At 50.6% G+C, this 27,839-nt stretch overlaps 2 protein-coding genes across 3 annotated transcripts in view; one reads left to right on the plus strand and one right to left on the minus strand.

Moving 5' to 3' along the window:
* The window catches only part of Rhbdl3 (rhomboid, veinlet-like 3 (Drosophila)), a gene marked incomplete at its 5' end in the record, with an annotated part of 42,781 nt that extends 21,272 nt beyond the window's left edge, over positions 1 to 21,509 (plus strand). Inside the window, 5 exon segments of the mRNA XM_005402817.2 lie at positions 1,028 to 1,176; positions 4,229 to 4,341; positions 8,245 to 8,345; positions 15,365 to 15,425; positions 17,922 to 21,509. Of these exon segments, the coding sequence (XP_005402874.2) occupies positions 1,028 to 1,176; positions 4,229 to 4,341; positions 8,245 to 8,345; positions 15,365 to 15,425; positions 17,922 to 18,193 (696 nt within the window).
* Positions 21,510 to 27,158: 5,649 nt separating this feature from the next.
* Positions 27,159 to 27,839, minus strand: part of LOC102024566 (chromosome unknown open reading frame, human C17orf75) — an 11,512-nt gene continuing 10,831 nt past the window's right edge. For both annotated transcript variants that reach the window (XM_013503453.1, XM_005402816.2), the window contains exon 10: positions 27,159 to 27,464. In XM_013503453.1, coding sequence (XP_013358907.1) covers positions 27,249 to 27,464 — 216 coding nt within the window. In that variant the 3' untranslated portion in view covers positions 27,159 to 27,248. The remainder of the gene's footprint in view (positions 27,465 to 27,839) is intronic.

Below are 27,839 nucleotides of genomic sequence, written 5' to 3' on the forward strand. Positions count from 1 at the left end.
CTAGTATGAAAGCCCTAGGTTCAACCACCAGTACTATTAAAAAAGAAGAATTGAAAGTGCAGATTAGGGGTCAGGGATACAGCCCAGTGGCATAGCGCCTGCCTGGCAAGTGCAAGGTCTTGAGTTCTATTCCTGGTACCAAAAAACAAAAAAGGAAAGTGCAGGTTAACAGAGAGGTTTGTACACCCGTGCTCCTAGTGACAACAGGCAGAAGCCACCCAAGGGTCAATGGACCGAGAAGAGGCAGGCGTGTGACAGGTGCGTGTAATGGAGTACTATTTAGCCTTTAAAAGGAAGGTAATTCTGACACATGCTGCAACATGGCTGAGCCTTGAAAATGATACAAAGTAAAATAAGCCATTGGCAGAAGGAGAAACTGTGTAAGTCTGCGGATAGGAGGTCCCTACGTAGTCAAATTCATGGAGACAGAAAGGAGAATGGTGGTTGTCGGGGCTGGCTTGGGGGCTGGAATGGAGTTGGTGTGTGCTGTGTAGACTTCCAGGTTTGCAGGAGCAAAGGCGCTTGGGCAGGGTGGTGGTGAGCGTAGCACAGTGTGAACTCACTGACGCATCTCACCTCCACCCTGCAAACCGGGTGAGACGGGAACTTGCACATATATTTCACCAGTCTTTTCTGTCCTTATTCCTTTTTTTCTTTGTGTGTGTGTGTGTGTGTGTGTGTGTAGGGGTGCCTGGTATTGAGCCTGAGTCTTCACTCTGAGCTAGCTACATCCCAGCCGTTTTGATGTTTTTGAAATAGGGTCTTGCTCAGTCACTAAATCATCCAGGCCAGGTTCAAACTCGTGATCCTCCTGTCTCTCCCTCCCAGAGAACTGGGATCGCATCAGACAGCGGTGGGGTAAGGGTGGCTGAATGCTGCCCGGGCGCTGGCTGTAGGTATCTTTCATCGCCTGAGAAGGAAGGATGACAACATTCTGCGGGGTCCCCAGGGCTTGTCAGCATGAGAGGGGGTTCCTGGGCAGCCTTGTACCTCGTAACAGGCCTTCTTTATTCTGCACTTTGTCCAGGTTGCCTTTTTCCTCTACAATGGAGTGTCACTGGGTCAGTTTGTGCTGCAGGTGACCCATCCACGCTACCTGAAGAACTCTCTGGTTTACCACCCCCAGCTCCGAGCACAGGCTTGGCGCTACCTGACGTACATCTTCATGCATGCCGGGTGAGTACCTGTCTTTCTGCGGTGCCAGAGATTGAACCCAAGGCCTCACACATGCTTGGGCAAATGCTCTACCACTGAGCTACAACCCCAGGCCCTGAAGTATCTTCTCCACTGCCACAGAATTTGAGATGGCTGCTTGAAACTCATCTAATACCAAACTATACAAGTCAGCTATTGAGTGTGTATGGAAAAGACGAAAATTCTGGAAGCCAGCAGTAATATCAGCATACACAGGCATGTGATTCTCTGTACTTTCTGACCGTTTGGTCTGCACTTCCTGGTAGCTAAAGCAGAGAGGAACATGTGATCAGCCCCCAGATCTGCTGTTCATAAACTGTGAGCGTAAGTACTCCGATAAGCAAGGTAAAGGACTCATCTGTTGAAACCACCTTCTTCCAAGGTGGTCTCCATATGTGATGAGGGCTGGGGATATAGCTCAGTGGCATAAGTGCCTGCCTGGCAAGCACAAGGTCCTGAGTTCAATTCCCAGTACCAAAAAAAAAAAAAAAGACTGCATATGTGATGAGGGTGTTGTGGGGAACTCTACCAATAACTGTGGCCTCTTTGGGGGCTGGAGAGCAATCAGTTCTCACTGGTACCTCCTGCCACAGGGTAAGGACTCTTTAGCTGCCCATGTGGCCACCCTGATCTGAGTCCCTGGAAGAGCACCACTGACCAGAGCTTACGCTCCCATGGTAGAAGCCCTGCATTTTGAACGGAGAGACCCCGGGCGCCAGCCTCTGTGGTATCTTCTACACTGCCCCTGGCCCCTCAGAGGGAAGGTGCTCACTGCCGTCTGAGGAAAGGCCTTCTGGGGAAAGGCCCTGGTGCTGCCTGCTCTGGGATGGACATGGGAAGGGAATTACCGTGTCCCAGGGCACCATCATTTGTCATTCCTGTTGCTCAGCTGAAAGATCCAGTGGCCCAGAGAGAGGCCCACAGGAGCCTGTCTGTAGGAGAGGGTGCTCAGTGGTTGCGGATAAACATCTCTGCTCTGGGCTGGCGTGGGGGTGGGGCACTGGGATAGGCTGTTTACGTTGCCTGGTGCATCCCAGGCTTTGATTGCACGGGGCCGAGCGGCAGAGTGAGGGGACGTCACACTTTAGTCTTCTCATGAATCAAGATGTGAAAAGAACAGAAACGGGCTTCCCTGCCCAGGCTGTCCAAGCCTGTGGGAGTTCATGGCTGAGGGCTGCAGCCCCTCTTTCCAGTGTTGCCCTATGACCCTCTCTGGGCCCACACAGCGAGGAAGAGAATAGCTAAGGCCTCCAAAGCCGCCTGGTCCCATTCTGTGCCTCCTTAACAACAGCCGTGCGTCTGTAGTCAGTAAGACACACATGTCCTCAGCCAAAGCTGCCAGGGTGGCCGTGGGCCTTTCTTCCGTGACTGCTTCTGGTGGGGCCTTGTCTGCCGGAGAGAATCTGGCAGGATTCTCCAGGGCTGGTTTTGTTATGTTTTGTGTTTTGTTTTGTTTTGTTTTGTTTTTTAATGTGTGTGGTGCTGGGGATTGAACCCAGGACCTTCACACTGAGCTACAGCTCCAGCTCCTTTATTTTTTATTTTGAGACTGGGTTTTGCTAAATTGCCCAGGCTGGGCTCAAACTTGCCATCCTCCTGCCTCAGCCACCCAGAGGGCTAGCATTGCAGGTGCATGCCATCACACCCACCTGTGGAGCTCTGGGTTCTGAGGGAAGGGGTTCTGGTTGGTGCACGGGACAGATAGCACAGGGAGACAGCTGGCCAGCATCTCCTGGCCTCTTCTTGTCGCAAGGGCTTAGGTTGTAGAATGAAGGCCTGGCCCCAGAAACCCTCCAAATCCCTGAGACTGTGAGTCTGGTGCTGTTTCCCAGCCCCTTCCCAGAGAAATTTCCTGATGCACCTCATCTCCATGAAGTCCTTTCCCTAGCACAATCAGGAGAGGGTAGTAGACTCCAGCATGGTGGGCATTCCAGAGCTGCCTCACAAGTGCCCTTTGGAGTAGGCAGGTACCCAGCTGGGCTCCAGGCAGCACCCCACAGACCAGGAGCAGGGCTGTGACACAGGCCAGGGCCGACCCCTTTGTTGCTTCATAACCAAAGCCATCTCCAGAATGTTGTCCATGTGTGTCTCAGTTTAAATGAGATGGATAGTGGATATCGAAGTGCACTGTAAACTTGAAAGCCTCGCATTGATTGAATAATAGTATCATTACGATCTTTCCTGGTAATACGTGGACTTGGCAAAACATCCCACATACACACTTAGCAACAAGATCTGGCCCTAAATGAGGAGCAGTGTACAAAGGAAGACATTTACGGGATAGAAATCCTGGATCCTTCTCCCAACCCTGACAGTCTTGGAGTGGACCAGGTCCTTTTTCACACCAGAGAAGAGAAGCTTCTGTATGAGGTCTCTCTTTCTTTCTCTCTCTCCCTACCTCTTTCTCTCTTTTTATTTTTGTTTCTGTTTTTGAGACAGAGTCTCACTATATGCACCAGCCTGGCCTCGAACTTACAGTGATCCTTTTGCCTCAGCCTCCTGAGTGCTAGGATTGCAGGCGAGCGCCACCACACCCAGCTTCCCTATGAGATCTTAAGGGAAGACTGAATTACTAAATCATAAGCAATCTCTTTAACGCCCGCACATACTCCAAGAACATCTTTCTCCTTCACTGTCAGTAGCTCTTACAAATACAGTAGAGAACCAGAGTGACCGTAGGCAGGGCTTGGTGCCTGGAGCAGGTCAGGCACATCTGAGACCTAGCCCGTGGTCCTTTTGTATCTCATCCGTAGGGTTTTTTTTTATCCACAGATCTTAACTATGGTTAGTTCCTCTCACAGTGGCAGGTGCAGGTGCTGCCAGTCACCACCCGGGCGCTGTACGCGTGTTCCTGCCCCGGCTGGAAGGAATGCGCTTTCAGAGTGGTCGGTCTGCATTGTCACTCCTCCCTCCAGACCCTGAGCTCCTCAAAGGCAGAGGCAGAGGCCTGTTCTTTCCTGGATCCCCAGCATCTTGGCACACCGTATTTGTGGAGTGAATGGAGGAATGAATGCATGAATGTGATCTGTCACAGGATAGAACACCTGGGACTCAACGTGGTGCTGCAGCTGCTGGTGGGGGTGCCCCTGGAGATGGTGCACGGAGCCACCCGCATCGGGCTTGTCTACGTGGCTGGTGTTGTGGCAGGTACGCAGGTGGGCCCCATGTCCAAGGAAAGCCTCCCAAGCTGGGCTGGGGGAGACCCCTCAGGTGGGCCCAGCCTCAGGCTCCCAGGGCACACACAGAGCCTCATCCCCCAGGCTTCTGACTAGGTAGCCTTCCTCTCGGCAAACCTCCCTCGCTCCAGGGACACCGGGAAGAGATGGCCACCAGAGAGGGAGGTGAGTGCTGGTCAAGTGGGGAGACACAGGACTGGAACAGATAGACTGGCCAAGCTCGTTTCAGTCTCCGCACTGCTGTGTGGTAGCTGAGTGCGCTTGAGAAAATCACCGCTTCTCTCTTGATCGCATTAAGCTTGAAGGGGGGACTAATGAGACCTGCCCGGAGGATTGTTAAGAATTTGGAGGGAAGCTGCAAAGGGACCGACAGGGCACCATGGGGCAGCAGACATGTGGAGGAGCAGAGGTGTGGGCCACCTCCCTGGTCAGGGCAGCACTTAACCCAGAAGGAGATCTTGGCTGTCCTCGGAAGAGCTGCCGTCCCTTTGACTGGCCTGCCGCAGACAGGACAGTCTGGCCTTGGAGACGGTGGCCTCTCACTGCATCTGAAGGAGCCAGGGGTCTCTGCCTGTCTTGGGCGTGGGGGTGTGCGGAGCAGATTTCTGCACCAAGTCTCACAAACTTGGCTTCTGAACACAGAGAGATCCCTTCTGAGGTTTCCAACTTTATTGCTGGCTTTTTAAACAAGGTTTGCCGCTTCAGCTCTTCAGCAGACAGCTGTGCCCGAGGGAGCTTTGTGTGTATGTTTAAGTAAGATCTTAATCCTTTCTGAGTGGCATTAAGGTTGTCATCAGGGGAGCAGGGCAGCTTCAGCCTGGTAAACGAGCAGGCAGGGACCCTTGGAGGTGACTGCAGTGGTTTCAGCAATGGAAGAGAAAGGGTCCCACCCCATGCACGGGGACTCAGCCCGGGAGATTCCCCCGGCACCGGCTGCCTTGATCCTCTGTATGGCCAGCACCTTGGACCTTGGACAGCACCCAAAGTCCTCTCCCAGAATCCAGCACCTACCACGACCCTCGCAAAGGTCTAACAAGCACCTCTGTGTATCAGACTTGCTCAGCCACCTCACAAGCCCTAGACCTGCCATCTGGTGGGGGAGGATCTGCGGCTGCAGTTTGTGGTCCTAGATACCCAGAGTCCCAGATGTTCAATGGCGAGGAACAGGGACGACGCTCGTAACACTCTCAGTTAGCAGTCAATTAAACGGGAAGCCAGTAACCTGGAAGACAGAAGTAAGATTCACAGTGACTCAGATCTCACCCAAAACAGATGACACACAGTGGGGAGACGGTGCAGACGTTGCTTCCTGGTGATGCCAGTGCGGGGTAGGGAGACACGTAGGCCCAAGCAGGGGTGTCAGATGAATGTGAGGGTGGGCACTGTGACATTGAGCCAAGGGTGTGGCCTGTTCTGCCTGAGCCGTCACCTCAGACCAGAGGGCACTCTGGTCACCACATATGGGGTCATCGATCTGCAGGATTGAGTTGATCGATCTTTCTAACTGCCTCACTCCTCCCCTCTGCATCCTTCCTGAGAGAGGGAAGCCCATGTATAGACAGCCAGAACCTACCATGTGTGGCCATAGTTAATCCTCACAGCTCCCCTACGAGGTGGATGCTACTACTTTCCGCCTGCTACAGACACAGAAAATGAGGCGTAGTGCCAGATGTGGTGGTGCGTGCCTATGACCCCAGCACTTGGGAGGCTGAGGCAGGAGGATTGCCATGAGTTTGAGGCCAGCCTGAATAGCAAGACCCTGTCTCAAAAAATAAAAGAATACATGAATAATTAATGTTACATTGCTTAAAGGCAGATGTTCTAGCAATTTTTATTTGGATTTTTTTTTTTTTATCCCTAATGGCCAAGGGAGATGTTGGAGAACATCTGCCTTAAAATTTGCCAAGCTAATATTATTACAAATGTCTCTTATGACAAAGTCACTGGTTTATCTGCCTGTTGGAATGTTTTTTGGGCAACACGTAGCCCCAACTAGAACCAGCCCACCCGTTGCTGTGTGGAGGTGATTTGTCACTTAGGTTTGCTGTTCTCTCCCAGTCCAGTATCCCCACAGTGCTCACGGAGTCCCCACTGGCCTTCTGAACGTGTCATCCATGAGTTTTGTAGCAGCTTGTAGGGGAATCCTGCCTGGCTGTGGTCTTGCCCCAGGCTGGCCTTCGTTACCGTATTTACCTACCCGTATTCCTGTGTTCCTCTTTGGTCCCACCCAGCTCTCCAGGACCCAGCTGAACTGCAGGAACCGAAACCTGAAGAATTCAGGGGCTGTGCCCAAGGCCGCACAACTAGCCAGCCACGCCCGCCTCCCATACTCCTGCTACAGCCCCAACTGGCCCCTGGCCCTGGGGTTAAGACTCCAGACCTCGGGAGGGTGAGGGGTAGGTCAGTGAGGGGCAGGCTTGACCCTGGCGGGGGCCTTTCCCTGCCTGAGGCTGCCCTGCGCCTCTCTGCCCTGGTGGATCCTGCTGGGGTGGATCCTACGAGGCAAGAGGCCAGGCCAGGGAGGCTGGGGCCTCTTCTGCCCAAGCGGTAATTAATGAGGAGCCACTCGGGCAGGCAGCCCGCAGCCCTGCAATGCAGCCTTCGCAGACAGCGCCAGGAGAGCGTGGGAATCCTTTGTCATGCAGATCCCGCAGCCTGTTTGTTTGCACCCTGGGATTTTTTTTCCCCCCTTTCTGTTATATATGGCTGACCCCATGGCTAGGCCATAAAAAAGGAAAAGAAGGAGAAAAGAAAGTTATCTGACAATAGATCAATACCTAATTAAAGCCAGAAGGAAGGCATGAAAGAGGGGAAGAAAGATTTATAGTTGCCCTGGGTGGGGAGAAGGCCTTGGGAGTCCTCAGTGGTGACAGTTTGGGGTTATTTCCTGAGAGACTGCATCTCCCACGAGACCAAGAACTGCTCTTCTTCAAGGAGCACAGTAAGGCAGGCACCTTGAGGTAGCAGCCAGGGAGAGGCCAATGACCTGTGATGCTGTGGGCCAGGAGCCTGTGTCCCCTGTCCCTCCCGAGGTGTGAGGCCCCCAGCCCAGCAAGCGGCAGACCCTGGGTCTCCACCTGTGCTTTGCTCTCCAGGGGCTAATTGGCTCAGGAGCCTGCGGGCATTTTCCGGCGGTGGCCTCCGCACACTCACCCAGCCCAGCCACCGCTCATCCTCTGCGCCCTGGGCTGTACCTCCCAGTTATTTTTAGTCTCCTGTGTCTTTCCCCAGAAGCCAAAGCATTGATCACACTGAGATGAGACCAGAACAATACGTTTTCCGCCTCTCTCTGCCCAGCTTCCTTCCCAGGACAGAAGTTTGTCATCTCCCAGACCAGGAGCCGTGGGCCACCCTTCCCCCCAGACGGTGTGATGTCATCTCTCTCTCTGTGGGGACGTTTTTCCTAGGAGATTCTGTTGGCCTTTTGTGATTTATCTCAGCTTGGGGAGGCTCAGAGTGATGCTAAACAGATTTCTCGATGTGGCTAAGCAGAGGAGACCTGGACCCAGCTTGGGCAGTGGCCGTCGCTAAGGCTGAGAGCGTGGGCTTTGGTCAAGAACACTGGATTTGGCTGGGCTACTCTTCTTGCTGCTGCTCCAGATTTTGCAGTAGCCCTGCGTCAGGCAGAGGTGGGGACGAGAAGATGACGTGGGTCTTCGTCTGAGACCCACCCTGGGCAGTCACTTGCCTTCTTTTCCCATCTGTAAAATGAGATGGCAGAATCAAGAGGCTCTTTCAGCCATAGAGGGGTCCTCCGGGAGGTCCACAGGAAGTTCCGAGATGACATCTTCCTACCCAGACAGTAGAATCCAAGGCTGAGGCAGGGTGGTCAGCCAAGTCCCGCATTCCTGAGGATTCTCTCTTTCTGTACCAGGGTCCTTGGCTGTGTCAGTGGCAGACATGACCGCACCCGTCGTGGGCTCTTCTGGAGGAGTTTATGCTCTCGTCTCTGCCCATCTGGCCAATATCGTCATGGTGAGCCGCCCCTCTGTTCCCCGTGCATCCTCCTTGCCCCGCCTCTGTATTGCCAGCCTGGGCGTTAGTCCACCAGAGGGCAACAGGCCTTCCACCCACTGCTCTTCCTCTGCAGCCAGTTTCAGCCGGATCCCTCCCAGTCGGGGCTTGGCCTGTGGATAGGCCCGTCTCTCTACCCTACGTCTTCCCTTTAAAAGGTGTTAAATATGGCCACTAGTATGTGTGATGGTTGGGATTCCTTATTTGTCAGAATTGTTCAAAATAAAAGGACCTCAGAGATTATCTCACCAAAATTCCCCGATAGAGAAAGAGGCGCTGAGAGGTTAAGTGATTTGTCCAACCTCACGGTCAGGTTGTTTGCAAAACTGGGACTTGGCGAAGCAACACCTCCTGACAACCATCCCAGTGTTAGTCCCCTGCGCCGGCCCTGCCCATGACAGACGCCGTTCTGTCCCCCACGCTCTCCTTTGCCTTTTCCTGAAAGGCAACACGGTGGGATAATTAAGAGCTCTGGCCACAGAGCCGGGCAGCTGAGATCTGACTCCCAGCCACTTTCTAAAGGGTGACCTGAAGCACGCTCCTTCGCCGCTGTGGGCCCCACTTCTGCACCTGCGAAATGGAATAATGTGCAGTCAGTGAGACAAAGTGAAAATCTCCACTTCATTCCTTGGTCATGGGAAAGGCCAGGAGGAGGTCGGACTAGACAAAACCTTGCAGGCAAGGGATGAGTCTGGTACAGTAGAGGATGTCAGAGCCCGTTTTGGAGGAAGTCTGGGTGTGGAGGCCTTGCCTCACATCGCACCAGCCCGGGAGCCGCCAGGCTGTATGTGTCTGTTTCCTCTGTGCCTGGCACGGGCGGGGCTCATGCTAAATGTGCCCACCACAGTTGGGTGAGGGAAGGAATGGAGGAGGGAAGGAAGGAAGGAAGCGTGGGCCAAAGTCCAGGGCACTGCCTTGGGGGCCTCCCTCACCCCGCCTGCTCCTCCACCCGTTTTTCCCCTCGTGCCCTGCACAACGCTGGTTCCAGCGGTGCCGGGAGTTCCTGGGTTCTCCTCTGTTTTCTTCTTGCTTCAGCCCATTCGCATGTGCCCCACCCCCAGCACCACCGCTCTTCTCTTCCCCAGCGTCTCCCTGGCAAATTGTCAGAGAGAGGGAAGGAGAGACAGACAGACGGACGCTGAGTGGTCCTGCTTGCTCCTGGCCTCAATCCAGTGAGCAGCTGGAGACACTGCAGGTGCTGGGAAGCGTGTGTGACTGCGGGAGTAAAGCGTGTGTTCGTGCTCGGTGTTTTACACACACACACACACACACACACACACAGTGACACCCGAGCACACGGGGCTGCCTCACATGGCCCTTTTAAGTGGGTCATTCTGTATCAGTGCCACGTCTTTCCCCAGACACAGCTTCTCCTCTGAATTCTGCCGCCTCTGCTCTCCCGCCCCCTGCCCCAATTCCTGGTGGCACTGCTGACCCCCCCCTCTGCCCCCACCAGGTGCGGATGTGGCTGTGGGCGGGGGGCGGCAGGCACAGCTGAGGAGGAAACAAGTCGGAGTTCACCAAGGTGCCCCACTCCTGTCCCTCCCCAGCTCGTGGGAGGCAGCCCCAGCGTCCCCGCGGACTCCACGGTGGGGACAGCCCACCCCAGGACCACTGGCAGGGCCTGGGTCCGGGGAGCTATGGGGGCTGTTTGGTTACGGTTTACGCTGCTTTGTGGCAGGCGGCCCGTGGCCTGTGGCTGTGATGATGAGCAGTCTCAGCAGCAGGTGGCCATCCCGGCCAGCTGGGAGCTTTGCCCTTATGACGTGGGCATAGCCTTCACTAGAAAGTGGTACATGCTGGACATGGTGGCATGCACCTGTAATCCCAGCACTCGGGAGGCTGAGGCAGGAGGATCTTTGTGAGTTGGAGACCAGCCTGAGCTACAAAGTGAGCTCAAGGCCAGCCTGAACTGCATAGTGAGACCCTGTCTCAAAAAGACCAAAAAAAAAGGAAGAAATAGAAAGTGGTACAGTGCTTACTGATGGTACAGAAAACCTTACTTTTCTTTCCTTTTTTAAAACTTTATAGATTCCATTTTGTAGGGGTTGCTTTTATTGTGTTTTGTTTTTGCTTTTTTGAGGCAAGGTCTCACTGTGTAATTTAGGCTGGCTTTGAAATCACTATGTAGCCCAGGCTGGCCTTGAACTCTAGGCAGTCCTCCTGCCTCAGCCTCCTAAGTGCTGGGATTATAGGTGTGCGCCACCACTCCTGGCTGAACCCTTAGTTTTCTTGCTAACAAGGTCATTTTCCCTTTGTCAGGGAGCTACCTTTACCCAAATTAAGTCAGAGATGCACTGGGCCAACCTATTTGAAATGACTATTTCTGGGCTGGGGATTTAGCTCAGCGGCACAGCGCCGGCCTGGCAAGTACAAGGTCTTGAGTTCGATTCCCGGTACCGGAAAAACAAACAAACAAAAAAGAAATGACTATTTCTTTGTCCCAGGAGCATTTAAATATTAGAAACAGGCTGGGCGTGGTGGCGCACACCTGTAACCCCAGCTCTCAGGAGGCTGAGGCAGGAGGATTGTTGCAAGTTCGAGACCAGCCTGGGCTACAAAGTGAGCTCAAGGCCAGCCTGAACTGCATAGCAAGACCCTGTCTCAAAAAGACAAAAAAATGAATAAATAAAAATAAATAAATAAATATTGGTGATTTCATATGGTTCAACTTAATCAATATGCTATTGTTTCTCAATCCACAGTGGAGATTTGGAGGGTGTGTGTTTGTACCTCATTGGAAAAGAAGGCGGAAAAGGAATGGACATGACAGTCAGAAAATCTGACTTTGAGCCAGGTGTGGTGGCGCATGCCTGTAATCCCAGCACTTGGGAGGCTGAGGCAGGAGGATTGTTGTGAATTCGAGACCATCCTGGGCTATAACGTGAGCTCAAGGCCAGCCTGAACTACATAGTGAGACTCTGTCTTAAAAAAACAAACAAAAAAGTACCTTGAGCTTCAAAACACTTATAATTGATGGGGCCAGGGATATAACTCAGTGGCACAAGCATCTGCCTGGCAAGCGCAAGGTGCTGAGTTCGATTCCCAGTACCAAAAAAAAGCCACTTACAATTTACATAAAAGAATTAAGGGGCTGGGGATTTAGGTCAGTGGCACAGCGCCTGCCCGGCAAGCACAAGGTCGTGAGTTTGATTCCTGGTACCAGAAAAACAAACAAACAAACAAACAAACAAATACATCAAAGAATTAAATTCAAAAAATATTTTGGCAAAAGATCTGCCCAGAAGAAAACCTATGGTCAAGACCTCTTATTTTAAATATCCAACTACTTAAATAATTTATTAATTGCCTTCTGCAGGGGGCAATAGTTGAGAGTCTCTTTTTTTATTTTTTTGAAGTTCAGGGGATTGAACCCAGGCCTTTATACTTAGATAGCAAAACCCAGCCCTTTTCTTATTTTTCATTTTGAGTTAGGATTTTGCTAAATTCCCTAAAGTAAGTTAGAATTTGCAGTCCTCCTGCCTCAGTCTACCCCGGAGTGCTGGGATTACAGACATGCTTCACCATACCTGGCTCCTTTTTTTTTTTTTTTTTTTTCTGGTACTGGGAATCACACTCAGGGCCTTGCGCTTGCCAGGCAGGCACTTGTGCCGCTGAGCTATATCCCCGGCCCCCTCCATTTTTAAACATACAAGATATATACTTACATTTGGTCTCAGTGTTAGACGTTTCCCTAAAATATTTGAGATCTACATTTTTGCAAATTCAGACCATATTGTCAGAGCCCAAGGAAAGATAGCCGTCTGAAAAGGTACAAAAGAGTTGTGTTCAGGCTTAAAGGAAAACCTTTTGTAGGGCAGATAAGCATTCCCTGACTTAGCCATGGTGTGCTTTCATGTTTTCCGCATTGGGTTTTCTTGGTCGTTTGACAGTTTCTACCGGTGGTATGGAAAGCTGTGTTGGAGCGGAAATTCTGCCTGGGTTTCCTTCCGCCTGTTCCCCACTGCCAGCCCCCTGAGGACAGAGCTCAGAGACTCAGGCTGGGCCAGCTCTCCCGCCACTGGGATGAGCCCCCAGCCCGGCCCCTGAGCTCCTCACGGGTTGGGTGAGCAGGCTGCCTGGACGACTTGTTTGCTGCAGTTCAGTTACTATCTCACCCTTCGAGGCTCTGGGAGAGAAATTAAAGGGCCTGCGAAAGGTTCCTGTGGTTTGTGTTCCCCTGGGGGCCTGCAGGCTTTTCCACATTTATAGCAGCAGCAGTGCTGGCTGCGTGTGAGATTTTTTTCCTTCTCTCCTGGTGTTTCATTGCGCTCATTTTATTGGAGGGAATAATGGGTAGGGAAATAAGGCAGCTGGTGGGAAGGGGGACTTTTTAGTTTAACCCCTCAGTTGCTAGGAGAAGGGCTCTTTGCTCGCATTCACGCAGCCTTGGGGGATGCTGGGCGGATGGACTGGGACCCTGTGTGTAGTGTGCAGGGTGTAGCCGTGGCACTGCGCTGCAACCTTGTCAGCTTGCTGTTAACTCACTGTGACCTTGATCTAGCCCTCTGGACCCTTGCTTCTTCTTCCCTAAAGTGCTGGGCAGAGGTCAGACTGGTCAGCTTGCCGACTCCAGCAACGGGGACCCAAGCAGGAATTGCCAGAGAAAGGCTCTGGCAAGACAGGCGCTCCCTGGCTCCGTCCAAGGTCATTCGAGACCTGAATTTTTCAGCCTCTCTGGAGGGCAGGCTCATCATCTTTGCCTTAGGTCTAGACATTCATATGATACTCACCATATGGCAGAAATGAGTGCCTTATGGGTATTAATTCACCCTCACAGCCACCTGATGAGGTGGTATTGCTAGCCGAAATGCACAGTCGGGAACATGAGAGAAAAGGGAATTCTCAGCCACCCCATTGATGCCTGTGCCAGACCAAGAATATGGATAATATTTTTAAAAGACTGATCCTAGATCAGGCATGTACGTGTAATCCCAGGTACTCAGGAAGCTGAGGCAGGAAGATTGCCCAGCTTGTGCAATTTAGACCTTGTCTCAAAGTTAAAAGGGCTGGGGGTATAGCTCAAGGCTTCCTGAGTTCAATCCCTAGGAACACATGCACGCGCGCGCGCGCACACACACACATACACACACAATTGATCCCAAATTGGGCCCAGCGGGGACATGGAGGCAGAGGACTTTAGCTGAGGGAGAGTAGCTGGGACAGTCTACCTTATTTTGCCTGATATCACCCAGGACACAATGAAAGAGACGCTGTCTTCAGATACTCAGAGAATTAATTATGCTGTGTGCACATCAGAAACTGTACTGCAAAGTGGGCTACAGAGTGAGCTCAAGGCCAGCCTGAACTGCATAGTGAAACCCTGTCTCAAAAAAACAAAAGAGAGAGAAGGAGAAAGAGGGACGGAGGGGAGAAAGACACCCAAAGGTGGACATCACAGGGAGAAACAGGCTGAAAAAATAGCAGGAAAAACTTTAAAGTAGCCAAGCCCTTCCCAGGGCCTCCCCCAGAGGCAGGGATCTCCCCCCAGTGGGTGGAGGGTGTCCCTGTGCTGCCTGGCAGCAGATGTCCCCTGCGAGAAGAGCCCGTGATTCACAGCTTCCTCTGGCTGGAGGCTCCTGGGATGTGGGGCCAGATCCAGCAGAGACACCGACGCCCACTTCGTTCCCGGTGTCTTGGCACGGTCCCCCTGCGGGCAGACGCCAGAAGCGGGCAGCGCTTTCTGCCGTCTGTTTCTCAGAGCCGGCCGCAGCAGTAAGCAGAGGTCAGACCTTCACCTACGGAGGGCCATGTGTCCACCTCACCTTCGGGGAGGAAGGGCTTGTGGGTCAGTGAGGAAGAATGGGGAGGAGGCAGGCGGCGGGCGAGAAGCCAAGTGCTGCAAGGATTTCTCCCTCTCTGGCAGCTTCCCCAGGTCCCGCTTACTCCACTGATGATTGCACAGCCGGTATTGTCAGAACCCATATTAAGGGCCGCTGTAAAGTTTAATGGAAGTTGCTGCAACCTCCAAGGAGTGCGAGATGTGCCCTGGAGCGGGGCCTGGGCAGCCAGAGAGGGCGGACTGGGTGGAGAGCGGGAACAGAAGTCCCCTGGCTCTGCCCCGTTGCCTCCTTCCCTGAAGCTGGTGTGTTCCGGGAAGACCCCAAGCTGGCGTCTGAGAGTGGGCGCATGCGCAGCCGTGCAAAGGGAACAGGCCTTTGAATGCACCGCGGAGCGCTCCTCAAAGGAGCCCTGTGGTGAGGTCTTTTGTAAAGTGAAAAATGCTTTTGTAAGGTGAATAATCGTACCCTGTCTATGTGCTTTGGAGGTTCAGAGTTTTCAGAGATTCTCAGGGGGCGGGGGGATTTGTTTGAAGGCCATCTGGCCCACCCCCTTCCTGAGGCCTGATCCTCCTCTAGAGCATTCTCTTTGAGCAATGTAAAGTCCCTGTCTGGAACCTCAGTGACAGGAAACTCAGGACCGACGCCCCACACACCCACCCCCGGCCGCCGCCACTATGGGTCATTCCATCTTTGGACAGTTCTACTTATTAGAAATGCAGCTTTAAAAAAAAACCTCTCAAGTTTTTAATCCGTGGAGTCTTGGGCTTGCAGTTTTCACTGAATGTGTGGCCTTTCCTGGTATTGACTTGACATTGGTAACAATGAACTCGACCCCCCTTCCTCTTCGGGCTGGTAGCTCCAGGTTTCCACGTTCCACCCTCACTGGCAGGCCGCTGAGTTCTTTTATCACCTGATGGCTCTGCGCAGAGGTTGGGTGGTGTGCAGCCCAGCATCCTTTGTCAACCATGGGATGCAGCGCCTGAGGCGTGGATGGCTCCTGGTGCTCCCTTTGGGGTGGAGTGGGGGACTCCCATCTTCCGAGATCTAGATTCTCCGCTTATGTCAGTGGAATGCAAAGGTTTTTACAAGAATACATTCACCATTGCCCCAAACCTCCAAGTCTTGCTGGTGTGCTCTGTGACTGAGCCACACCCGGCCCCGATCTCCAACTAACAAAACTCCTTCCTTTTTCTCTAGAACTGGTCGGGCATGAAGTGTCAGTTCAAGCTGCTGCGGATGGCTGTGGCCTTGATCTGTAGTAAGTACTCACGGGCAGGCGGGGAAGGAAGCTGGTGCCAGGTCCCAGGATACAGAGATGGCCCCGTCCTTGCCTTTCAGGGGCTTCTAGCCAAGAAAAAAAAAAAAATGAGGCATATCCTCAACATTCAGCAAGGTGGGGGTGTTGTGGAAAAGCCTGCCCCCTGCACTGCTGCTTTTTTTTTTTTTTTTTTGCTACCTGGAATCAAACTCAGGACCTTGCGCTTGTCAGCCCCTACATTGCTTCTTTAGCCTTCTTCATCTTTTTGAGGACATAACACATGTAAACAAAAAAAGCACTCATAAAAAGAAAGGAAAACACTCAGCTCAAGAAAACTTGTTGCTGGGTGTGGTGGCACTCGGGAGGCTGAAGCAGGAGGATCGTTGCGAGTTTGAGACCAGCCTGGGCTACAAAGTGAGCTCAAGGCCAGTCTGAACTCCATAGCGAGAGTTCAGAAAGACTCTCAAAAAGAAAAAAAAAAAAAAAAAAAGGGTGGTACGAATGATCTCAAGCTCCGTTTATCCCTCGGGAAGTCTGTAAAGCTGGGCCTTGTGACTTTAATCTTCTTCAGATGCGCCTCCAGCCACAGCTGTGCTGTATTCTCATCCTCTGCCCTGTCTGAGTGCCTGTAATGTTCTACCTAATTTAGCTGTCTGTAATAATCTCAGAGAAGACTGTCCAGCCTTAAAACCATGGACTCTGAGCCAGGGAAGCAGGGGTAGGAGCTGGGGGTTGGGGTGGGCATAGCCTCCGTATATGCTCAGACTCTGCTTTGGAGGAAGAAGGGAGAAGTAGCAGCCTCACTGTTTATAAAAATCCAACTCTAGGCACCATGAAAACTAAAATGCTGTTGGAATTGGGAACCGTTGTCTTTCAAGCCTTCATTGACCCCTGGACCTGCTGGATATGCAGAGGCCAGAAGTGTGCTGGGAGTGGGGCAGGGCTGGGGAGAGCTGAGCTTCGGTCCCTGGCTGCTCCTTGCCCGCCCTCTGTCGGCCGTCCTTGGAGTTGCAGGGCCCAGTGCAGAGGGTCCGACAGTCCTGAGGGGAATGAAGGTCCCTGTGAGTTCTGGCACCCTTGGGGTGGTTAGAGTGCAGAGAGGCACATTGATGGGTTCAGTAGTTACCAAACAAGTATAGCATGCTCCTGAACGGGCCCTGATTCCATTGGTCAGCTTTGTCTTGGTCTCCTCATCTATAAAATGGGGATAAGAATATGTCCCTTCAGCTGGGTGTGGTGGTGCACACCTGTAATCCCAGCACTGGGGAGACAGAGCCAGGAGGATCCTCACAGGTTCAAGGCCAGCCTGGGCTACCTAGTGAGTTCCAAGCCAGCTTGGACTACATAGGAGATCTTGCCTCAAAAAGAAAGTTCTTTCAGTATTCCTTTGGTATTAGGAAGTAAGATAGGGCCGGGGATATAGTTCAGTGGACAAGTGCTTGCCTGGCAGACGCGAGGTCCTGAGTTTGATTCCTGGTACGAAAAAAATTAAAAAAAGAAGGTAAGATAGCACAGCCATCAGTACCCACCCCTTCAGGAGACTATATCCCTGGTGGACCACCCCTGGCTTCAAGTCCCAGCCCCACTGAAGCGGTTGCGGGGAGACCTCATCTCCATTTGATTGACCAACCCCAAAAGTTCATCAAAGGAGGGATTGGAGAGCAAGTGGTGGCCTCTTCAAATTGGTGAAGGGAGCCGGGTGTGGTGGCACACGCCTGTGATCCCAGCACTTGGGAGGCTGAGGCAGGAGGATCGTTGCAAGTTCGAGGCCAGCCTGGGCTACAAAGTGAGCTCAAGGCCAGCCTGAACTGCATAGCGAGACCCTGGCTCAAAAAGACAAAAAAAAAAAAAAAAAAAAAAAAAAAAAAAAAAAGTGAAGGGAGAATTTCCAGAAACTTGTTGGGGTAAAGGAAAAGTTGGGACCATTTATTTCCACTCCTTCCTTGCTCTTGTCTCCCCATCCCCGCTTCCAACCACATCAGCACTGGTTCTGCGATCAGGTCTAAAAATACTATAGACTGCCAAGCGTGGGACACATTGACATTAGTAATAACGTTCCACCGGTGCAGCCTGGTACCCTGAAGCTGAGGCTTTATACCAGTAGACACACAGGGAAACTGAGTCCCTGGGACTTAGCATGACTCCAGAGGTGACTGTGCTTCTCATGGTCTCCTCATGGTAAGACTGCTCCTGTTGCAGGGCCTGCCGGACTCTGCAGACAAGGAACCCCCCTCCTTGTGCCTGGCATTGATTTGACATCGCTTATTCCCCCGCCCCCATAGAAGTGTCTTCTAATGAAATTGCTTTCAGGATGTAATTGTCCGCTGGTTCTCTGCCAGACCCTGTAAGCGCTGGGAGAAGTGTGATCAGCCTCTTTGGTCACCGTGTCTCAGTGCCTGCGTGGCACTTGGCCTTGTGACAGCAAGTGAATGAATGGGTGGCTGCGGTGCCTCGGCCCGGGGCCCCTGTGACTTCTCTGCACTTCGTCCCTTGCAGTGAGCATGGAGTTCGGGCGGGCTGTGTGGCTGCGCTTCCACCCGTCGGCTTACCCGCCGTGTCCTCACCCCAGCTTCGTGGCACACTTGGGAGGCGTGGCTGTGGGCATCACCCTGGGCGTGGTGGTCCTGAGGAACTACGAGCAGAGGCTGCAGGACCAGTCGCTGTGGTGGATCTTTGTGGCCATGTACACCATCTTCGTGCTGTTCGCCGTCTTCTGGAACATCTTTGCCTACACCCTGCTGGACTTGAAGCTGCCTCCGCCCCCCTAGGGGGCTGAAGGACGAGGCGAGGAGGGGAGGGAAAAGCGGTGTCCAGAGGGGACACCTGCATCTTCTTCTCGTTGCCGGCTCGATGAGGCCAGGGAGGAGAGGCTGGAGACTCCGGGCCGCTGTGACACTGGGGTCTAGATTTGGACAGATGGTGGAGGCTTTTTCTGAAAGGCACTGGTGGAGAAGCTGGATATGGCTGCTGTGACTTTTCCAGGCTGTTCTGATGAGGTCGGGCCCGTCTGAAGGCTGGGGAGTGAGAGTGGCCATCCCCGTGGCTGGGCTCGTTCCCCCAGGTGCCCAGGCTCCCTGCTCCCTGCCACAGACTGAGCGGCAGCTTCTCACTCACCCTCCACCTGGAGCCCCTCAGAGACATAGGGAAGGCGTGTGGGACACCGTGGCCAGGCAGGCCTTCCCCAGCCCAGGGACGGGGCAGGCCCCGCGGCGTTCCCGCCACAGCTCGGGCCTGGGGCTCTGGGGTGGGGGAGTCCAGGGTGAGCTCCTGGCCCTGCCAGTGAGCGCTGGGTCACAGCCGCTCAGGCCTGCGCTGGGGAGAACAGGAGATGCCGTAGGCTCCAGGCCCCAGGCCCCTCTCTTGCCCTAAGTGACCAGTGACAGGAACCTAAGCTGGGGGAATAAACTTCACCCACCTTCCACCCTGCGAAAGGCACAGGACCACCCACCCTTAGACTTTTGCCTCCCTCTCACCCAGAACGCTGACGTCTCACACCAGCACGCCAGCCTCCGAGCCCTGCCTTGACTTCCAGCTCTTTTCTGTCCCTTCCACTGCCCTGGACCTATTTTGTGCCTCTCTTTTGGGAATGGAGACGGAGTGTGTGTGTGTGTGTGTGTGTGTGTGTGTGTGTGTGACAGTGTGAAGTGTGTGGAGCCGTGGGTATGTGGGGCGTCTGTGTAAGAGAGAAGGCGCGAGGAAGGGGAGAGGCGCTGGGCTGTGGCCTGGTTGCTGAGTGTCCTTGGTTTTACCAGCATTCACCCGCCTTGTTCCTGTCGCCTTTCCCTTCTGGACACCTTCCCAAGCGTCACTGGTGAGCAGGAAGAACGGTCCACACTGGAGGGAGACCTCAGGCCCCTCCCGGGGACCCTGGAATGTCGAACCGAAACTCACAGTCACATTCTATTTTTTTCTTCTGAGATGCCTTCCTTTCCAAATATGTCCTCCTTTACCTGGTTAGAAGAAACCTTGGCGGTGAGGGAGAAGAAACCTTCTGGGATCTGCTGGGGTGCGAGAGAAGCTGGGGCAGGAATATCGAGGCCATGTATCCACTTGAGTTGATGCGGTGGCCAGAAGCTATAGCAAAAGGAATCCCAGCTTAGGTAGCAAACTTTGCTCCCGAGGAGAATCTTTAGGGGCTCAGAGGAGTGTCACCATGGGGACAGCCTGTAGATAGACTCTGACGCTTAGAGCTGGGAGGGAACTTGGAGGTTTTCAGGCCCCCTCCTCCATCTCTCAGCGGGAGAATGAGATTGAGAGAATGAACTCCTTCTACCTACATCCCAGCAGCCCCAGGTGCCAGGACAGGAGTCTGCCTCCCAGCGGGGCACCAGCTGCCTCTGCCCCTGCAGGGATGGCAAAACCCAGAATTATACCAGCAGGAGGTGCCTGACCTTTGACAAAATGCCAATCCCTTTGTACTGCTTTTGGAACTCTCAACCCCTGACAGCCTCAGGCCGAGGCGGCAGAGCGGCTGGGGTCATGCAGGAGCAAGGGCAGGAGTGTGGGTACTGCCCCCGATCTTGTGCCCAGCAGAGCCCTTGTGCGTGGAGAGGTTGAGAGTCAGCCACGCCAAGCATTTGGGGGTCTTGGGCCACTGTGGCTTCCTGTCCCAGTGATTATGCGGAAATGGGCAAAGTCTCTCTCCCGGGAATACACCCAGTCACTGCCAAGGCCTTCCTCAGACTTGCCCAGCACTAACTAGACGGTGTTTGTTCCCCACATGTGGCTCCTAAGATCCTGTTGCGCTTGTGCCCGTGCTGTGATGAGGTGTGTCAGCTGAGGCAGCGTGGCCCAGGTCTCTGGCTGAGTTGCCTCGGCCTGGAGCCTCTTGTCTGTGCCCTGCCTGCGGGTCTCTGCCCTGCTGAGCGATGTGTAGGCGTCAGAGGAGGCTTCTTCAGAGAGGACTCAGAGCCAGGAAGGGAGGCTGAGGAGAGCAGGCCCGGGAGGACTGAGAGGGAACAGGACTCCATGGCCTCTGAACCGTGGCTTCCCCCACCAGAACAGAGGCGGCTGGAAAGGGGCGAGAAGGCAAAGGAAGGTTCTAGAAAGCCCTCAGAGAAGCACCAGTTCCTTCATGTCTCCAGACGCAAGCTTGTTACTAGAAGGGCCACCTGAGGCAGGATTCTACAAGTCTGTCCTCTGAGGTCTGTGACACTTGGAGGGAGTCTTATCCACCCCTCAGGCCGCCAGCCCCAAGCTGCTGGCAGCATACCCTCCTCCACCACCTTCTCTCAGCCGTGGCTCCCAAGCAGGGACACAGAGCAGGGACGAGGATCATTTCACAGGACGCAGAAAGGTTTAGTTTTTGGCCTCTGGCCTTTTCAGCAGGTCCCCTTGCTCCTGGCTCACCCCACCCTCCCAGCAGCACTTGCCCACGTGGCCTCAGCCTCCTGCCTTCCCTCCCTCCTCCCTCTCCAATGTGCCTGCCAGACAGGACGCTGCGAAGCAGAGGACGGTGTCACTCTTCCGTCAGCCTTTCAAGACACAGAAATTCAAGACAGAGAAATTGAAAGCCCGGGGATTTCCCACACACCAGCCATAGACTCGTTTGCTTGTTAAACGGGAGAGGAATTGCAGACACTGAGGAAAAGAAAACAGGCCTTCAAAGGAGAAATTTTGTTTTAATGACACCATTCATCATTCATTTTTTAATTAGGGAAAGCTCCCTAATGAGGCTCTTTCGGCAGCTAATGGGACTCTCAATTTCCCTGAGAGCCATTCTTGCCCAGAGCATTAAGGGAACCAATGCCAACCAAACCGAGCTCTCCCTCCAGCGTCCAATTCAGTTTGCAGGTAATGCAGATTGCCGGGCGCAGCGGAAGCCCTTTCCGGCATCCTTCCTGTTGCGCCCAGGGCTGGCCGCAAAGCACCGACTCTCCTCTGCCTTAAACATGGCGCCCAACCATGAACTGCCTCTGGAGGTCTTGAATAAGTGGGTGAGTGGGCGGGCGGGGAAGAACGGAAAGAAGAAAACACAAGCCACCACGTTGGTTTCTAAATATTTTTGTATTGTGTACATTCTGTATATTTTTGTTGTAACATATTATTTGAGCACAGATTCCATTAAAGATTTTTTTTAAGCCAGTGGGTGTTCCTGAAGTGGCCTGAAGGGCAGGTGTGGGAGCTCATTTGCACAGCTGGGGCAGGGTGGGCAGGAGATGGGAAAGAGTGGGGCCGGACAAGGATTCATGAAACACAGAATCGTGGTTGGCACCGGTCCTTCTAGTCCAGTGGTTCTTCCTTAACCTTTCTTGAACCACTTTTCCGGTACTGGGAATCGAACTCATGACCTTGTGCTTGCCAGGCAGGTGCTGGGCCGCTGAGCTAAATCCCCAGCCCTGAACCACTGATCTCTTGAGTGATGGAAGCTGTGATTGTCCTGCCCATAAAAATGCACCCTTGTAGATAATTTCGTGGATAATCTGGGGGGTGGGTGGCAGTGACTAAGGAAATTCATCCCAAGCTTCAGGTCAGGAACTTCTGTGCAAGCATCCTGGTGAGTACCCTACCTTCCCTCCCACTCATAACCCACACTGTTAGGAGAGATTAACACTATGACCATTATTGGGGAAATCTTTTTTCCTCCTCTGGTTTTTGAGACAGAGTTTCACTATAGTATGTACTTCAGGCTGAACTTCAACTGACCCTGTACCCCAGACTAACCTCAACCCTCGGGGATCCTCCTGCCTCAGCCTCCCAAGTGCTGGGATTACAGGTGTGCACTACCACTCCCAGCTGGAGATATCTTTGAAGTATCTTCAGGACTTCCTTCTTCACCCCAACCGCCTACCTGTTAGGTCCTCCTAGAGTCTGTCAACATCCTGATCTTAAGGTATAGTGATGTTCTCAGGGTAAAGGAACAGAAATATTTGAGAAGTCTGGGGTTTGGGAAGTGAAAGACCCAAGCTGGCTTTGAATGGATGAGGCCTGGAACAGTAAATTGTTTCCACTAACTTTTCTAAATCAGTGGCAGTGTATGTATGTAGTTTTGCTACTGTTAAATTTCTCTTTGAAGATGAAGCTGCTCTGTTCAATTCAGCTGGGAGTTGTTCCCCCAAATGTTTTTTGGGGTTTTTGGTGTGTGTGTGTGTCTTTTTGAGACAGGGTCTCCTTATGCAGTTCAGGCTGGCCTTGAGCTCACTTTGTAGCCCAGGCTAGCCTCGAACTCGCATTGACCCTCCTGCCTCAGCCTCCCAAGTGCTGAGATTACAAGCATGCGCCACCACACCCGGGCTATGTTTTGGGGATTTTTATTTTATTTTTTGAGACAAGATCTCACTATGTAGTTCAGGCTGGCCTCTTAACTCACAGTGATCCTTCTACCTCATCCTCCCAAGTGCTTTTGAAATGGTGTAATGGTGCTAATCTGTCCTAAAACTGTTTTTTGAAAGAAGCTATAATTGGTTGAGAAAGAAACCCCAAATGTTCTTTCATGTCAGTTTCCTCTATATTTCCCCCTTCCTGTATATTATTTTTAAATATTTCTAAATGCTGCAGAAACCATTGCATAACAAACTTCAGAGCGCAGTTCAGCCTAACGGTCAAAAAGCCCATGTTCATTTGGACAGTGGAGAAGCCACTTCCTTAGAAGGAAAACTCTGGAACCCCTCCTAGCACAGGGTAGTACAGGGCCTGAGGCATTTCAAGGCAAAGCCCCTGGAGAGCCAAAACTCCTTACTGAACATTTTTCCTCAGCCTCTGTTTCCCTTTTTACTTTTTTGGTCTCTCCCTTCTATAGGATTCTCATTCTTCGAATAACTTAGTAAGAGGTAATAATTAAAAAATAAGAAGATAAAAATAATAAGATAGTAAGAGCTGAGTGTGGTGGTACATGCCTGTAAACCCAGCACTTGGGAGGCTGAGGCAGGATGATCACTACAGGTTCAAGGCTACCTTGGACTACATAGTGCGACCCTGTCTCAAAAAGTTAAATCAAAACAAACAGAATAGGAAAGGAAGACAATTTAGTGAGCACCTACTATGTGCTGGGCACTGGGGTAGGCATTTCCAAAACTTCCTGTGAAGTGGCTATAAACATCCCATGTTGACACACAGGGAAACGCTGAGAAGTTTACTCACTTTTTGAGAGTAGATGGCATAGCTAGATTCACACCCAAGAGATCTGGTTCCAGCGTTCACGCCCCCAGCTGAGAAGATGGGAGTTCAAGGGCACTAAACATGGATATGAGCAGGGTGTGCCTGCAAAGCCTGCCTTCTGCCCAGGGCCACGCTGTAACAGCCACGGATCTCAGAACACTTGCTCAGAGTCTGCACAACAGGCCTCCACTTGCTCTACCCTCCCAGTAGTTTTCACGGTCCACAGCTGTCAACCTGTCCTTGCTCCCTGTCTCTCCTCAAAAGTGGGAGTAAAAATGTCAGGCAGGGAACCGAGTTCATTAAGTAAAAATTACGCCAGGCGTGGTGGCGCACGCCTGTAATCCCAGCACTCGGGAGGCTGAGGCAGGAGGATTGTTGAGAGTTCAAGACCAGCCTGGGCTACAAAGTGAGCTCAAGGCCAGCCTGAACTACATAGCGAGACTCTGTCTCAAAAAGACAAAAACAAAAACAAACAAAAAAAATTAGGTTAAAAATTACTACTTTGATAGGAGCTAAGTTTTATTATTACAAGTATCATTACAGAGAAACAGACTATTTTTGATACATGATAAAACTTATTTCCTGTGTATAGCACACAAATAATATATAAATTAATCCACAGCTGAACAAAAGACTTTTTCTTTTTTGCAGCACTGGGACTTACCCAGGACCTTTGCACTGAGCTACACTCCCAGCCTTGTATTTTGTTTTATCTTACTTATTTTTGTCTTTTTGAGACAGGGTCTCACTATGCAGTTCAGGCTGGACTTGAGTTCACTTTGTAGCCCAGGCTGGTCTCAAACTCACAACAATCCTCCTGCCTCAGCCTCCAAAGTGCTGGGATTACAGGCAGATGCCACCATGCCTGGCTTCCCAGTCTTTTAAAAATATTTTTATTTGGAAACAAAGTCTTGCTAAGTCTCTAAATTGTTCAGACAGGACTCGAAGTTGTAGTCCTCCTGCCTCAGCCTCCCAGAGTGCTGGGATTCTAAGTGTGTGCTACCACATCTATCTCTGAACAAATACTTTTAAAAGTTAATACATTTTTAAAAAGGTAATACACTAGCTTATTAAAATTTGAATACAAGCCAGGCATGGTGGGACACTCCTGTAATCCCAGCACTCGGGAGGCTGAGGCAGGAGGATCGTTGCAAGTTCGAGACCAGCCTGAGCTACAAAGTGAGCTGAAGGCCAGCCTGAACTGCATAGCGAGACCCTGTTTCAAAAAGACAAAAAAAAAAAAAAACCTCATTTGAATACAGTACACGTTTCTCATCATGAGCTATAAATTTCTTATGGTCAACATTTTCAATTCCATGATATCATTTTCCTTGTTTATAACAGTGATACAGAATTTGTCAAGACTTATTTTTTAAACAAGTATACAACTACTGCATACAACTATGTAGTGAGTCTACATTACAAAAATACAGACTACCTTAAACCTTGCCTATATCTGTAAGTGAAGTGAAGCAGGTAACAATTTGCTTTTAAATACCATTTACAAAATGGACTCTTGAATGACATTATGAATTTGAGCAAGGTGTGGTGGTAAAGCCTGTAACTGCAGCACTTGGCAGGCTGACACAGACCAATCGCTGAGTTCGAGGCCAGCCGGGGCTACATAAGTGAGTTCAAGGCCAGTCTGAACCAGATAGTGAGACCCGGTCTCAAAAACAAAACAACACAAAAACATTATGAATTTGAAAATGAAAACCATGTTTTCCAGACTCAAAGTGTTGACATCCTAATATTACTTATTTAAAAAACTGTTTTCCAAGAGGGCAACAGAGTATACCAGAAACAGATAGGATTGTGTCATAACACTGCTGATTGTCCAGCAATCTTGGACACTATAAAAAAGAGATTTTTTTCTATACTGCCTATAACCCAGGTTATTAAATTTTAAAGCCATATGAAAGCATTTATGAAGACACTGAATTGTTATTTCTCATTAAAGGAAAAGAAATGTCTTGGTGAGTCATGTCCCTAAGTTAAAATTCAGCACTTCCTGTGAACTGGCAGTGAGAGTATTCTTCAGTCTACGGGCCTGGGCTCATCTGAGCATCCTGAAGGCAGTGAAAATACAAGACTTCTGATCTAAACAAAAATCATTCTCAAATAAATTTATGAAAGAGCTATGTAAAACAAATATGTGTGTAGCTACTGCTGACTTCCATGGGAATTACAAATGGCTAGTTGAGGATACTTTGAATTGGTTAGGAATAAAACAATCTAAGACTTGTAACAAATGTACAAAACACTAAGATCAGCCGGGCGTGGTGGTGCATACCTGTAATCCAGGCACTAGGGAAGCTGAGACAGGGAGATCGTTGGGATTTCAAGACCAGCATGGGCTACAAAGTGAGCTCAACGCCAGCCTGAACTGCAGAATGAGACCCTGTCTCAAAAAGACAAATAAAACAAAACAAAAACCACTAAGATCAATGAGTAACTAAAGAACTGATGTACAAAGAATCAATTTGCATTCCTTATGCTAGTTTCCTCATAAAATTTATGTAAAAGAAAACACAGGCTTTAGACAGATACCTATGAACAAATGAAGAAAAGCAGTGACAGGGCCACTTCTGCAGTAGCTTTCCATCAGAGAGCATGTTTTATCTTGAAGCTAATGCATCTACTTTTAACGTTCATTTAATTTCTTATACACTCATGATTTATTTGCATATTAACTTAAAAGCTGGCTTCATCATCCATGCCAGCTATCAATCAGATAAAAAATGTATCTCATGCCCACAGGATGCACAGATTTGTCTTCTGAAATGGTGTGGTGGTGCTAATCTGTCCTAAGACTAAGATTTTGTTTTTTATTTATTTTTTTTGTTTGTTTGTTTGTTTTTTTTGGGTTTTTCTCCGGTACCAGGAACCGAACTCACGACCTTGCGCTTGCCAGGCAGGCGCTTTTGCCGCTGAGCTAAATCCCCAGCCCCTAGATTTTGTTTTTTAAAAGAAGCTGTAATTGGTTGAGAAAGAAGTATTACGATTTTTCTGGAAGAAAAGTTGCTAAATACTGCAACAAACTCCTGAGAGAAGTCACAAAATTACCCCTGTTTTTTAGGCAACAAATTTCTAAAGTTTAGAATTTATGGGACAAATAATATACTAAAATTCAAATTCTTTTTGAGACAGAGTCTCACTGTGTAATTCAGGCTGGCTTTGAACTATGTAGCTGAGGCTGGCTTCGAACTTGCAATGATCATCTTCCCTCAGCCTCAACTTTTTTTTTTTTTTTTGGTACCAGGAGTCCAAATCAGGACCTTGCACTTGCGAGGCAGGTGCTATGCCACTGAGCTATATACCCAGCCCCTAAAACTCAAACTCTTAACACACATACCTACTTAAGACTCGGTGAAGATGTTCCTCATATTTTTATGTTTAATTAAGTTAAAATTTAAAAGTTAAAAAAAAAAAAGAACATGGTATTTTTCAAATAATCTTGCCAGGTGTGGTGGCACACATCTGTAATCCCAGCACTCAGGATGCTGAGGCAGGAGAATCATCACAAGTTCAAGGCCAGCCTGGACTACATGGGGGAGTTGAAAACCAGTCTGAACTACATGGCCAGACCCTGACTCAAAAAATAAAAATAAACAAATAAACAAATAACAAATAATCTTAAATAGTAATCCTATGAACAATTAAAACCACCGCCATTTCAAACACCCAGGCTTGAATATACAACTTCACAGTTATCGCAAAACATGATCAACAGCTCTGGGCAAGCACCTCTCTCATGAACTCTTCAAGGACCGCGACCACGTTTTTGGCTTCGGGCATCTCTTCATGTTCCACTTTAACAATCTTCAGAAGAATGTCTCCGCTACCACAGTTTTTTAGGAACATGTAACATTTAAACAAAGCATAATGATTCATTTCTGCCTGCCGGATAAATCTCTTCAAATTGTTTGTGTCTTGAATGGCCTAGAAAAAGATTACCCAATTAAATATATATTTAGTAAGATAATAATGAAGCTTAAAAAGTATCTCACCCAACTGAGAACTCAGCATACGTTGCTGTTTGCATTTTATTTTAAATAATTCCATCATTCTTATTGATAATATGCTTTGCCCTTCGTAGAACAAAATCTCACCTGTAAAAACATTTCTGTATCACAAATTATCATCAATTAAGATTGATGTCCCACTGGGCGTGGTGGTGCACGCCTGTAATCTCAGCACTCAGGAGGCTGAGGTAAGGGGATCGTTCGAGACCAACCTGGGCTACAAAGTGAGGTCAAGGCCAGCCTTAACTGCATATCGAGACCCTGTCTTAAAAAGACAAAAAAAAAAAAAAAA

This window comes from Chinchilla lanigera, unplaced genomic scaffold, assembly GCF_000276665.1.
Source record: "Chinchilla lanigera isolate Chin_1 unplaced genomic scaffold, ChiLan1.0 scaffold00080, whole genome shotgun sequence".
Classification (NCBI taxonomy): domain Eukaryota; kingdom Metazoa; phylum Chordata; class Mammalia; order Rodentia; family Chinchillidae; genus Chinchilla; species Chinchilla lanigera.